This window comes from Thermobia domestica, chromosome 13 (genome assembly GCF_964235325.1).
Source record: "Thermobia domestica chromosome 13, izTheDome1.hap1.1, whole genome shotgun sequence".
Taxonomy (NCBI): Eukaryota; Metazoa; Arthropoda; class Insecta; order Zygentoma; family Lepismatidae; genus Thermobia; species Thermobia domestica.
The window spans coordinates 63,719,316-63,734,366 of NC_137466.1; the positions used below are offsets into that span (position 1 = coordinate 63,719,316).

The following is a 15,051-nucleotide window of genomic DNA, read 5'->3' on the forward strand; positions in this document are numbered from 1 at the left end:
AATTTTATTTTCCTTCGTTAATATTAATCGTTTCTACCAGTTTCGGCAGTCCGTATTACATGTATTTGGTCAATAGTGTATATCATGACGGGAACTAAAGGCTAAGTTGCCGACGTCTCCCATTATCCCCTCAATCAATCAATCTTAATCGGACTACTGAGTAAAAGAAACAAAGATGACATTCCATGTATCTTAATTTTAGATGTTAGATAATAAAAAGAATTAAATTCAAATATTCATAATTAATCAGTTTAAAATAATAAGTATACATCATTTATAGGGTATTTCAAAACAACAACAACGTTTGTGAGATAATTCCTGACACCAAGATAAGATAAAAAGTGGAAACTAACCTGGGTGAAGAAATTCGTCATTTCGGAGTTACAGGCTGCCGAAATCATGAAAAAATAGACTTTAAAGGTCCATAGCTCCAAAACTATGGGACCTACCGTAGTCAGGTCAAGACTTCACTTAGCAACTAGTGTATGGCCTACCCAAGAGTTCAACAATTTTTAAAGAGGGAGTTTAGCTACGAGCATATAATTTGAACCATTCACCAATTACCTCTATAAAAATCGTTGCAGAAGTATTGCAGGATTCTGAAACATGAATATTTCGATAGGGCACATATTAGTTCCTAAGTGAAATCTTGATCCGACTACGGTAGGTCCCATAGTTTTGGAGCTATGGACCTTTAAAGTTAATTTTTTCATGTTTTCGGCGGCCTATAACTCCGAAATGTCGAGTTTTTACACCCAGGTTGGTGTCTATACTTTTTATCACACCTTAGTATCAGGAGTCACTTCCCAAACGTCGGTGTTGTTTTGAAACACCCTGTATAATTAACTATATTATTTTAACTGCTTAAAATTAACGATTACAGAAGTTGAAATATTGTCCTCTTTCTGTCCATTGCTTATCAACTGTTGAAGTTGTTAAAAAAGAAAGTAAACGTATGCTTAGAGCATGAATTTATTTGTAAAAAATACATATAGGAATATAAAATCATTTAAGCAATATTTCAATGTATATACATCTACATTTTTTTTCACGTGCCTGTTATAATTTCGTTCACAATAATCCTTTGAAAATTTAATCATAAAATGACACACGTTCCATCTACAAAAGTAATATATGTATATATAAGCTTTAAAAAAATATATTCTATTATTTCATGTGGCAAACACACAAAAAAACAAAGTACCAACGTGAACTTTTTTTTTTTTTTTTTGTATGGGTACGTTGAATTTACCTTGATTTAAAATATGTCTTCTGGATAGTGTTGTTTACTTCATTATACATCACTCTTAGAAGCCATTGGTGGATATATATATGATATAAATATAATAAATATTGTATTCGTTAGTAGTTTAATACATTTAATTTTTGTACATAATTTTATAATTCTCAAATGCTTAGATAAAAAGGTGAAGCCTTTATGTTTACTGAGGCTTTGTAAATATTACATTGTCAATTTGTTACATAATTTTAATTATTTTCATTGTGTTCTGTGTTACGAAGAATTTATTACAGTGTATGATTCAAGCCTCTGTTTTATCCTGACGATGGTTACTCGAATAAAGTAGCCGAAATATTGCTGTTGTAATAATATCAGTTTTATGAAATAAGCACCGTAATTTTCAAATTGGAAAGTTATTTACTTTGGAGAACATTAATGGTAGAAACCAAAAACTATTAGGCTTGACATTTATGGGATAAGTGAAGTTTAATATCCAGAAGCATGATACTAGCAATTTGCTACTCTAATTCGCATATCATATATTTTTTACGCGTACTCGGCTCACAACGGCTACTTTAAACACTACATTAATCGTTGAAGTAACAGGGCCCCAAAACTTAGAAGTTCGGTACTTAAGAATGTTTACTAGAAACGGCGAAGGTTTCATACCGAGCAAAATGCTTTTTTCTTAATTGTTGGGGAGAAAATCCAAATTATTTTTGCAACAACTCGTTTGAAGAAATTGGTGAAAACAAACAGTTTTTAATACAAAGTAGTAAATATTCCAGTAATATTATCATTTATATCTTCAACGAAAACTTCAGTGCTGAATTCACCAAAATAGCCTTCGAACTAATAGAGTGTAAATTGCTTAATATACTGTCAATAGAATATCGCATACAAATTAAAAAGAAGTAACTGTCTCAAAATTTCCTGTCGTATGGAATATTATCCTCTTTTTCCTCTTAGCCATTCAATTGTGTTAAAATGTAAATATACGAGGGACTGTCAAAAAGTTCTTGGAATTTTGTTGAAGCTCTCTATTGCCACAATATAAGTACACATTTATTTAATCGCCTTCAAAGTATGCACCTTCGGAACACACATACTTGCTCCACTGCTCCTACGAATGCTGGAAATACCGACGAAAGCCCTCTTTTAGATGTTCTGAAGTTCAACCGTCATGTTGATTTTGATGTTTTCACTGGTGACAAAACGAATACTGGTTCTGTTTGCCTTAAAGCATTGTCACTGTAAACTGACTTTAGGTTATTGAGCATCTGAAGTAGGTATCTGAAGCAGATTTCTCCAATTTGTATAAAAACTTAATTTTGACGCGTTGCTCGAACTGCGACAATGCACCACACACTCCTCCGCTTAGGTACACTACTCGTAAAATGAGCTCTTCCGCGGCTAAGGGGTTAGCAGACGCGCCTTTGGCGTGGGAGACCCGGGTTCGATTCCCGGTGGGAGCTCATGTGGTTCGGATTCCACGTTAATCAGTAGGTCCACGTCTCATATAGCCTCGCTGCTGAAAAGGACGTTAAACTCAAAATCAAGTCAACTACTCGTAAAATGACTGTTATGGCCTGTTCACACTTGCCCTATTCATAATTAGCTAACCCAAAAACTGCACTGTACAAGATTCATTGTGATGGCATCAGAAATGCCAACGCAACAACAAAATTGCAGGAACTTCTTGACTATTCCTCGTATTTGTCTAAGCTTAAGTTGTCAAGATGTCATTCTTCTGAAAGTAGCCACTCCTAGTATAGTGAAAAACGATAAAGACTTGTCATTGTCAATAAGAAAAGCTGCTTTCAGAGTAGTTGGTTTAATAGAGAATTGAAACCGTTCGCTCATCCCACGTCAGACTGACAAATAGTTCGTTTGCCGTCAGACCACTCATACTTTTTTCTCAGTAAGTTATTAACCATTCCGCTTAACACTGGTTAAACTTGATACAACTGAAGATAGCTATTTCTTAACATCACATTTTTATCATTGAATTGAAACAAAAAAGCATTACTTATAAATTAAAAAAAAATGAGAATATAAAACGAAAATCGCTTTAAAATTACATTGTTAAACTTTTTTTTTTTTAAGTTGGATGTTATGGTGCACGAAAATGATGCTTAAATTAATTAGTTATTTCTAGTTTTCGATATAATGACATTGAGCTGAGTTAGCAAAGTTCGGTATGTTACACATATACAACTTTTATGTTTTATGATTGTGTTTCCCACAGTCTTGAGCAATATTCGTTCAACTTTTCATATGTTGTAGCTCACCGGAGGGGCAATTCTTCATCAAGATCTGATAAAAGTATATATGCAAAGGTTCATAACCACAAAGCAAATTCTCTCGTTTCATCCTATATCCTTTGCCGTTTAAGGAATCTTGATGAAAGTTCACACATTGATGTATGTCATATGCTAAGATGTGCATACTAATAATTTTGATATTCCACGCTTTGCTGGTGAGCTCGCTCAGCTCAGTTATGCATTTCGAATGCCTTTGCCTATCTGTATGAAACAACACAATAAAATAATACTGTAGGACACAAATAGCTACTACAACCATACCGATACTGATCAGGATTTCCCTCAGATTCAACTAACCCATCAGGCTTTCAAATGATTGCAGTATGTATTGAAATCACCTGCTGATTTAAAGAACTGCTTAAATTTCTTTCTGCGTGATGCTAACACTCACAGAGTAGTGTAACTAATTCCAATATTGTAACCGAGATACCCAAAATTTTGCCTTAATTTCAGGAAATCTTAGGCATATGATGAGATCACTGACCTATCTTTGTGTTACTATTCAAGAAATCTCTGTTTCGCAATAGTCTGCGTTTCTTGGAGCTGGTGGTTTTTGTTTTTCGCTATTTGAGGAAAGACTTATTTTCATCAGAATTCATAAAAACATTATCTGAAGGTTGAGAAATAGGAGCACAGGCCGAATTGCAGAGAAAATATTATAATACACAAGTTTTGACTTTTTCTTCACGAATTCCTTTCTTAATAGAAGGAATCACACAGAGATATAACAATCAGCAAAGACGTATTTATAATTTTGTTTCGGGGGGGGGGTAACTTTATTCCTGGAAATGTGAAATTTCTGCAAGATATTGCATTTCCTTTAAAATAGTAAATAAAATTTCGGGGTGGAAGGGATTAAGCCTCCTTAAATACATCACTGACAATCAGTAATTGGATTTCTAGATTTCTCTGGACCTTGGGTATTACAGATGGCAATAACGTCCTTTGCCATTAATTCACGTATTTGAGTTTCGAAGATCACATAGTGCAGTATGTTTTGCTCATACTTTGTCTTGATCCTGTGTCTAATGCTAAAATAATAATAATAATAATTCTTTTTAGAAGACGTAATTGAACATTTCCTCGAAGCAAACGTTACTTCACCTTAAATTTAGCAGAAATTATTTAGATTATTGGCTCAATTCAGAGACATTTTTCTACTTATCTATAACACAAAATTGCAAATGAAACTATTACAATGTAATTATCATGGAAATACTTGCAAGTATACAGTAACACAATTGTACAATTCATACGAACTGAAAATCCTTATCAGATGAGAATGTTATTATCATACGATAACATCCGCTCTCATATGTGCAGCGAGAGTAGCCGGTAACTTGAAGATATCGTATTTTGCAAAATATGATATGCAATTGCAAAGTTGTCGACTGATTATATGTGGAAAGGTTAATATTTGGCGTAAAAACCCTCATTTCAGGCCAAGTCTGTGACTTGTAAACCAGAGCTAATCTTCGAATTTTAATGTAATTTTCTAATTCAGTGGCCTGATGCTAGTAAAGTTTAGCTAGTCTTATTTCCATAACGTTTTTGTGTTGAACAGTGTCACCATTCAGAAATCACATTGTTCCAAGGACCGACTTGGCAATTTTAACACTTAACAACAAATTTAGACATCGGTCAGCGGTATATCCTTAATAATCTAGGTTGTAAAGTTGGTCAGATGCTGCTGGATCTTCACATGTGGTTCCTTTTATTGTATCGCGTATGGGAACACTTAAAATACGGAAGTTCACATCATTTGGGTCCAGTGACCCAGCAATAATCTTCGGAAGTCTGTTCGTTAACACAAATAAATTTTGATGACTGTCTATTGTAATATCAGCAACATACTGCAAAGTCACTGGATTTCTGTCGATTTCTGTTTGATATTGTTCCACAAACCGATTTCTCGAGTTCCAGCAAGCAACAGAGGTGCGGGTAAGAAGGCCATAGAAAAGAACACCATTCTTATCCATAGCGATCATGGCAGATTGGGAAGGTTTAGGTTCTGAATAATGGACATTTTTGAAATCTGACTGAATATCCGTTTCATTTTGCAGTAGACGAGTAGGGACAGCAAACAATCTATAACTGGCCAGAGGATTGAAAAAAAGCATTTGCAGACCATCGCTTCTTATAGGAGATAATGCGAGACCAAAGACTCCATCCATCAGCTGAACTCTGGTTCCTGCAATATTAAAATCTCCAGCAAATGGATCTGGATAGAAGTAGTTATGTTGTACACGCCAAAATTTGTTCATATCAGCGTCGTAAACGATTATAGATCGCTTCTCTTGATCAGCGAAGTATGCGTATGTTCGGTTGGTCATGTCATTCCTATCTACCACAACGCTAACAATATCGCTATCATCAGAAACCACAGACGAGGGAAACCTTTCACGAACAACTAGTTGATTTGTGTTTAGATCAAAAATTAGAAGTTGATGAGGGCATACTGTAGTTCTGTTGGCTTTCCCGTTATCTGTAACCCAAAGCCTGTCTAAGTTATCAACAGCTAGTCTATAAACGTTTATAATTCCATCGCACATTTCTGGATTAATAGTCCACCTCCAATCTGGATACGGACGGAGTAGAGGAGAGATTGGTGTACTTCGATTATTGAAAGGAACCGTATTTAGTGTAGATGGAATTCCAGGTTTCCACCGAGGCACTGTGACGAAAACTACATCACCCCATCGTAACATTCCTCCTGGCATACCATTTCCTGGAATAAATGTTCCATTCTCAATAGCTTCCTTTCTGTCTGCTTCGCATGGAAATTCCCAATTCAAAGTCTTCCAGGAGTAAATTTCTCGTAGAGGCGCTACAGCAGCTGACCACTCCATCAGCATTGCCAACAGAAGAAACTGGATTGATTTCTGATGCATTATTTCTGTAATCAAAATAAGCATCTTTATTAGTAAATGATAAGTGCGGCTTGTGCTCGTGCGTACGGACTGTAAAGTGCTGTAGTACTCTGTGCATTGTGATTTATAGTGATTAAAAATTGTAAAACTATAACAGAATGTACAGGGAGTGCTGCAACGAGCTATGCTTGAAGTAGCTATAGTCAAATACTGTAATGCTAGAGAAAACTATAAATGAAGAAACAATTTGACGAAGTTAACTTCAGAAATCATATGACTTGAAAGCTAAAGTATTACTTACTCGATGTAATATCTCAGAAATAGAAATACATAAGAAAACATTCTCGTGAGTTTCAAATACAATATGAATTACATGTCATATTTTGATTATTATTAATTTTTTTCTTTCTAGCATCACAGAATTAGAAATACGTAAACGCGTTGAGATATAATTGTATTATGGTATACATGAAAATCTAAGTTTAGAGGAATGAGCACTTTTCTTTGGAATTGGAAAGTCCTTGGTTCGAATCCCTCGGTCGGCCTTGCTGAATGCCTTGACATATAGGCCTTAGTGATTTCTTTCCCTCGTCTTAGTAATTCTTCCATTGTAAATCACCTCATAGTTATTTTGAGAATTTCTTTCAATAAATTAAATTGGGGATTATGTGAACGTTACAACCCTGTTGGTTATTTGCAAAATGTAATGTATAATGTAACGCTTTTATTGGTAAAGTAAAGAATAATATTGATTTTTTTTTGGTAAGCCAGAAAAAAAGGGTATGAAATAAAATCAGTTGTTCCGTTGTCGACTTTAAAACAAAAAGAAACTTCTCTTCCCGTTCTGTAGTTCAGACTTTGCCCACCCATATACACGTATTATGCAGCTAAGAGTATTTGTCTTGAAATTTTAGAATTTAAATATCAGGTTTTTCACAGACTTGGAAAACCTGGAAAAGTCAAAGAATTCAGCTAACTTGTAAAAAGTGCTGGAAAAGTCAGGAATTTCATGAAAAGTTGAAAAAGTCAGAGAATCTTAAGTACGGATTTTTACTTGTCAGAACTCATGATTTTTCTTTTTGCTGTACTGGACTATTTAGTAGGAGACATTTTATAAAATAAATTTGTTTATTTTGCACAACTTCTCTGCCTACTCACACACACACACTATGTATAGCTCTGGGAATTTGTAAATTATGACCTGGAAAAGTCAGGGAATTCGTGATCGCCGTTTAAGAGAAAACTTTGAAAATAAGTTTTATCTCTCCAGAAGGACTAAATTTTGTATACAGCAGACTAGCCTTTGGCTATCTGAGGGCTCCGCTCCCAGGCCCCCACGTCTTAAACCCACAATTCTACCGAATTTCAAATTTCTTTTCGTATTTCAACTACATAAAAGATACGATTTTGTATGCCAAGAAAATGCCCATTTAAATAAACATGGAGATTTTTCATTTCCCCCTAAAAATATTCAGTTTTGGAAATTTTCCTGTGGGTTACTTCCGGAAGAATACAATCGTGCCAAATTTCATCATTGTAGCACTACAAGAAGTGCCTAAGCATTTTGAGGTGTAGAAGATGTCCCATATAAATAACATGGGAAAGATTTTTCATTTCCCCATAAAACCACTCAAAAGTTGGATTTATATAATATATATATATATATATATATATATATATATATATATATATATATATATATATATATGTGTGTGTGTGTGTGTGTGTGTGTGTGTGTGTGTAGAGAGAGAGAGAGAGAGAGAGAGAGAGAGAATTACTTAGGTAACGCTAACGAAAACGCACAAGCATACCGAATTTCAAGTTTTTGTTCCAATTCCAAGTACATAAACTATGAAATTATAGGTCCAAAAAATGCCCATTTACATAACATGAAGAATGTCTTCATCACCCCACTAGACCCCTAAAAATTAAAAATATTACTTTTAGCAATTTTTCTGTGGGTTAGTCCCGAAAAGTTACAATCATGCCAAATTTAATTATTGTAGCCCTACAGGAAGTGCCCAATAATTTTGGGGTAGAGATGTCCCATATAAATAACATGGAGAAGATTCTTGAGTTTCCCATAAAACCACTCTAAAGTTGATTTTTTTTCTAGTGATTATGTTAAATAATCCTATAGAAAATGTACAAGTTTCTATTCCAATACTTAAAACATAAGATTGTAGACCCAAGAAAGACCCATTTAAATAACATGGGGAATTTCTTCATCCCCCCTTTAGACTCCCCTAAAATTAGAAATATTTATTTTTGGCAATTTTCCTGTGTTGATCCCAAACAGCTACAATCTTGCCAAATTTCAACTTTCCGCGTAAACCGAAAGTACCCGTTATTTTATGTCAATGAGTTCATGTAGTTTTATATATAGTTAGGATTTATTTTCAACAGAAAGCCTTTAGGCCAAATAGTTTTAAATAAATTTTCAAATAGACTACAGCCAACGCCTGCAACAGGAGCAACAATGCTGAATTATAATCTAAGCTAATTGTATCGCGATGCCCTGATCGTTTAGTTATAAAATGTCATCAGTCTTGAAGGTAGGGAAGGATTGCTGTAATGTAGTAGGTACACCCATGTCCAAAATTATTGTCGCATATCTATAACTGTCTTCTTGTAAGAATATAATTTGATAATGATTTTGCAGGATACTTTTAATACTGATACTATGCGTATAATCGGGAAATGTATATTTGTGGCAAATTTCATAGGAAAAGAATTATAAATACGAAAATTAGAATGAGTAAAACAAAATGTTGCTAAATGGAAAAGAAAGTTCTATTTTCGTTTTATCGTTCTTATTTACTGCTCTTTTGACATGAAATTTACCAAATACATGTCTGCCGATTATATACATACTAACATTATAAGAAATACCAGGCGAATTCGTTATCATATTATATTCCTAGAACAACATATTTATAGACATGCGACAATAATTTTGGACATGAGTGTACATACCAGTGTTCACATTACGACTAGATGAAGTAATAAAATTGTCTAAATCAACGGGAAGAGTAACGGGCAGTAATGCCTTTTACAATATGATTTAAAAGCCATGAGCCAAGATGTGAAGCAAAATCAAATATGAATTAGATGGCATTTCTTTCTCCATCTCTATGAGTGTTTAGATTTATGCTCTATGGTTTGGTAGTGGGAGCTGGCAACAGTGTTCGTAGTTTGAGGTAAATTTCCCTAATCTAGGGAAATTTCATAGATAAATTTGGTAAAAAGGAAAATTTTGATAAAACGTGAAAAATCCAGGGAAATTCTCGCGCTGACTGATTGACCAATATAAATGCTTAAATATTTATTTGTTCTTCAGAAATAAACAGAGGCGGATCCAGCCCACGACCGAGGTGGCTTAGATCTCAGTTTTTGAGTGACAAAAATAATTGAAGTATTATTTATAAATTTTTGAAAGTTTATAGTAAACTCATGATATACCAATCATAATCTGGTTTCTGGTTGCTTTCCTAGTTTTGACCTTCTAGATTCGCCTACGAAAATAAACAATAGCAATAGTTTGTGTATGTTTCGTGTGTGTGTGTGTGTGTCTGTCTGTCTGTCTGTCTATGTGTTCGAAGTACTATATTTGCGCCAATTGTTGGCTGGATGTATTTGTTCGTTTTATTTTTTTTTTTAAAGAAATGAAGGAAAAAGTAGAAAATAGAAGCAAATAAATAAAACAAATGTAATTGGTGCTTCCTTCAATATAACTAAATTAATCTTATTATATAACTTCTGTCATAAGAATTGGATAATCAACAAACTAGGGAAAATTTAATAAGCGAAAATTTTGTGCCAGTCGAGGGAAATTTTCTTAAGAAAACCTACGAACATTGGCTGGAATTAAGCTGGAATTAAAGTGGAAACATGGAGTTAAATGCTGCGTACATTCCCAGATCGTCAACACTTTCGTGTATTCAAATAAGCAAAAGGAAAACAAACATATATCTAAGCTGACTCGAACTAATAGTACCTGATTACAAGACAGGTTGTTCGCAGCACAAAAGTCGCTAGATTTGTAAGTAAGTAATCAAATTGTCATTGAAAAATCACCAAAAAAATCGCTAATCGGAAAAATTATTTTTTTGTAGCTATCCTGGAAGTCAAATTCCCTGGGTTTAGCGACTTTCCCGCCAAATTGGCAACACTGGGTGTGGGTCGTGATCAGATCCCAAATACTCAAGTCGGAGCGGCTCAAGTCAACATTTGACAGCTGATGGTTGAGTAGATGTGCAAAAAGTGATGGAATTCTTATAATCAGACATAAGGTATCCCACTGTGAAGATGACTGTGCTTACCACAATTCTGCCTTTCATTTTACAATTTTATTTCAATAAAGGCACAAATGCAAAAGGTACAAATATGAAGTTCAGGCGTTAAACGTTACGTCTATTTAAAATGCATGTAAAACATATTGTACCAAGTCATAAAGAAGTCCACAAACAAAGCATGGTTGTTGATATTTTGGCAGTTTAGATATTTTTTCGTACTTGTAACAATAATTCCAATATGGGCCGCTTCATGAATCATTATACTTCTTGTTTTCGTGAAGATCAAAGGTAGTAAGATTATCGACAAGCATTCGTGTAATGTAGTTCTTGAAGCGCCTCATACCAAATTTATTGTCAAATTCGAAAAAAAAGTGCTTTGTTCGGGAGTTCTTTATGTGACTTGCTACAATATTTATCATGTACATATTACATAAATGTAACATTTAACGTTTGAACTTATACGATATACTGGCTTTTATGAATATTTTTACTTTTTTTTATGACTTCATAGGTGAAAAAAGGACGATCTTTATCCATCTCTGTGTTGTCTCTTGGTAAGATACATTATCAAAAGTAAAGCCAGAAGATGATTCAGTTTCTTTCACTCTGAAAATTTCAATCTCTAACATGCTTCTCGCAGTGGGCCATTAATCACAACAAAAGTGAATTATATTCTGGCAAAACTCGAGTAAGATTGGCCAATGACCTAAACATCAATTGTTAGATTATGGATAAACTGGCTACAAGAAGATGATCAACGTTTGGGTTCTACATGATCTGATTCAAAAACATTTACTCCATCAAATTTCTATCTGACGTCCAAGAAGGTGATTTTGTGCATTTGGTGGGATTGAAATAGCATTGTGCATCACGAGCTACTACCGCCGGGCAGAACGATAGACTTGAATTTGTACTGTTGACCAAGGATAAAAGTGGATCTGAAGAGGTAGGGAGACGCATGGCGTCACGCTCATCCCATCACGCTCCCATGCCCATCTTTATCTTTTTATTTATTTATTTATTTATTTTTTTTTTTTTTAGCAAGTGGGGAGACGCTTTAGATATTTTTTGGAAGCGAGGAACGATGTCACCCCGCGTTTCTCTTCACTTTTATCCCCTGGTGTTAACAATTAGGTACGAGTGCACCTAGCAATTGAAAAGAAACGGCTGGAATCGGTCAACAGAAAGATTGATAACGCCAGACGGCATACATTTTTCACGACCCATCAGTAATTGAAAGAAATTGCTGGAAAGTTTTAACAGGCCCGATACCAGCCACAGAGGTTTGGGGGAGCATGGATATATTAGGGGGGCCAAGTCATTAGAGATTCTCCTACAAATTGTTTTTTTTTGTATTAATAATAGCATTTTGTATTGAGGTCTGGAGGGGCCACTAAAAGTTTAAGGGGTGAAGGCCCCTCTAGCCCCCCTCTGTTTGCGGGCCTGAGTTTTAAGTTCATCACCATCAGATCATCATTTGTTTCTGTCTCTTCAGACCTTCCTGAGTGACATTAACTTAGCTTCAAAGAAGTATGTAAAAACCACCTGTCACAATTTCTTTGACCAAAAACCACAGAATTTGTAGAGCGACAGGATTATGGTGTTGCCGGAAAAATAGCGAAAGATCATCGAACAAAATGACACATCCGTTTTCATAATGTTATTTTCAGATCATAATAAATGTATTCTCAATTTTGATCTCCAAAAGCTCAATACTTTTTAGAGAACCTGGTACTATTTTTAAAACATAAGTATACTGGTGTAAGGTCAAAACATTTGTTAAAAATTAATAAATTTTGTTTTCGAAGATGACATTTAGTGGGCTCCGTAGAGCATTCTGATTAATAAAAATGGATCCCAATTGAAAAGTTTGAAAAATATTAACTTAGAGTACCAATTTATATCACGATTCAACATAGGACCTTAAATACAAATTTAAGGTAACATTTAATACTTAAAAATAAATTATTACCTTTAGAGGACTAAGGAAGACAAACACTAACGAGTTATAATAATTGGGGAAATAAGAGAAGAGTATCCCGTGAAACTCAAGCACTATTTGTTTACGAACGATTGAACTCACATGACGTAATGAAGGTTCAAATTCAGTTATGGTCTACATCTTGAACTCTATCTCTCTAATATGACAGATCCGGGTTCGATTCCCGGCGAGAGCTCAGGTGGTTCGGATTCCACGTTAATCAGTAGATCCACGTCTCATATAGCCTCGCTGCTTAAAGGGAAGTTAAACTAAAAATCAACTCAACTAATATGACAGAATTAACAATAATATTAATCTCCGCCAGGAAGGCTGTGCCTGTGGGCGTATAGAGTTAGACCCACATGGGATTAAATCATATTCTAAGCACTTTTTAAAAATTTTCTCTAACAAGTTGTTTTATGTTTTTAAATATACATTTACCTGGATATGAAATCTCATACTTTTTGCCGTATAAAGGAAAATATGTTTGTAAAATGTCTTTATTATTTTCTTAAATACAATCTAAAGTTGAAATATTATCACCATCACAAACAGTCTGCCATTGCTGTCAATTATTGCAAATTAGAAAGTTTCCGTGTATTACGGTGCACAGCTAACCTATTCATTCTCGTCCTGACATAAGAGATATCCGTTTTAAGACTGTTGATCAATTGTCTTTACTACTCCGTCCTTTTTCTTCCACCATACTTTCTATCCACGAGTGTCTTTGGCGAGGCGATAGCGAGACATGTGTCCTTCCCGTCCCCAATAGGTGAACTTTTCTAGAAAATGAAATCCATCAAGTCTAAAAGTAGTAAGTAGAATAAGTACTTAGTAGAATAAGTAAGTAGATAGAAAGAATAAATGAATGTCACTTCCATTGTTAAGTAAATAGTACATGTAGTTGTTGGCTAGATACACGAAAGTTAATCTATTAAAAATGAAATTTCTAGTTTTACATCGTATGGTTATGCCTCGTAGCTAAAGGAGACGAATGATTTATGAAAGTGGACGATTATGAAATGGTGGAATTAGAATGCAGTTGGACACGGGAGACTCCCCCCCCCCAAAAAAAAAACACGGTCACGATTTTGCCCACTACAACGTATATGACCCGGAATCGAACCAAAACCCTGTCATAACAGAGGTGAGCGTTCAACAACGCAACTCATACAAAGGGTAAGATTTTGTATGTACAGTGTTGCCAGTTTGTTCAGATCACCCGAAATGATATTTTTATAATTGTAAAATTTTTTTAGAGAGCTACAAATTTTCTAGTAGTGAAAGATTTTAAACAAATTTTTCAAACTAAAATTTTAAACCAATTTTAAAAATACGGTAGCGATTGAAAGAATTTTTTAAAAAATGCAAAACCTTCTGAAGTTTTAAACAAAGATTTGAAAGTGATCAGCCAATCAAAATTGCACCAAGAAAATTAAGTATCTGCCAAATTTCGTTCCTGAATTTTGGGAGGGCTCCTGGATTCAAATCATGATGAACATGATATGTAAGTAAATTGAACAATGTTCAAACTAATAAAATAAAATAAAATAAAAATTTTCAAACTAAAATTTAAAAAAAACTTTTCAGAGAATGCTGAAGTTTCAAACGAAAAATTTAAACAAAAATGTTTGAACATTTTTTTAAAAAATAGTGATCGAACAAATGAAAGAAAATTCTCAAAGACGTTTTAATTTTTTTTTTTTTTAAAAAAAAAGAAAAGTGATCATCTAATTAGATTATGCGAAGGATAACTTTCCACTAATGACCTTAGACTATGAGTTGTGACTAATGTTCAAATGTGAAATTTTTACCTATCAAAAAATTTGAATAGTTTCCTATCAGGTTTCAATTCTTACAGTGAACAAAATATTTCTAATAACAATTTTCAAAACAGTAGAAAGGGTCTATCCGGTAACAATGATGTGAACAGACTTTGGGGGAGATGGCTGGAATTAAGCTCAAATGTAGAAGAAACACTGTAGATTCTATATTCCAAAAGCAAGTGGTCCTAAAATGAATGGAACATGGTCAAAAAGCTTGAAACATTAACATTAATGTCAATGGAAAATCAATGACAACAGACAATTCCTCCACTTATCTCAGAAACCAAAAGAGGGAGATGGCTCCTGGATTCAAATCATGATGAACATGATATGTAAGTAAATTGAACAATGTTCAAACTAATAAAATAAAATAAAATAAAAATTTTCAAACTAAAATTTAAAAAAAACTTTTCAGAGAATGCTGAAGTTTCAAACGAAAAATTTAAACAAAAATGTTTGAACAATTTTTTAAAAAATAGTGATCGAACAAATGAAAGAAAATTCTCAAAGACGTT

The 15,051-nt window shown here is 34.1% G+C and overlaps 1 protein-coding gene and 1 pseudogene across 1 annotated transcript in view; both read right to left on the bottom strand.

The window, feature by feature from the left end:
• Positions 1 to 5,219: 5,219 nt before the first annotated feature.
• On the bottom strand, positions 5,220 to 6,455 carry LOC145667622 (protein yellow pseudogene; annotated as a pseudogene).
• The window catches only part of LOC145667623 (protein CFDP2-like), a 50,513-nt gene continuing 41,916 nt past the window's right edge, over positions 6,455 to 15,051 (bottom strand). The window contains exon 2 of the mRNA XM_081735085.1: positions 6,455 to 6,460. Within this exon, the coding sequence (XP_081591211.1) occupies positions 6,455 to 6,460 (6 nt within the window). The remainder of the gene's footprint in view (positions 6,461 to 15,051) is intronic.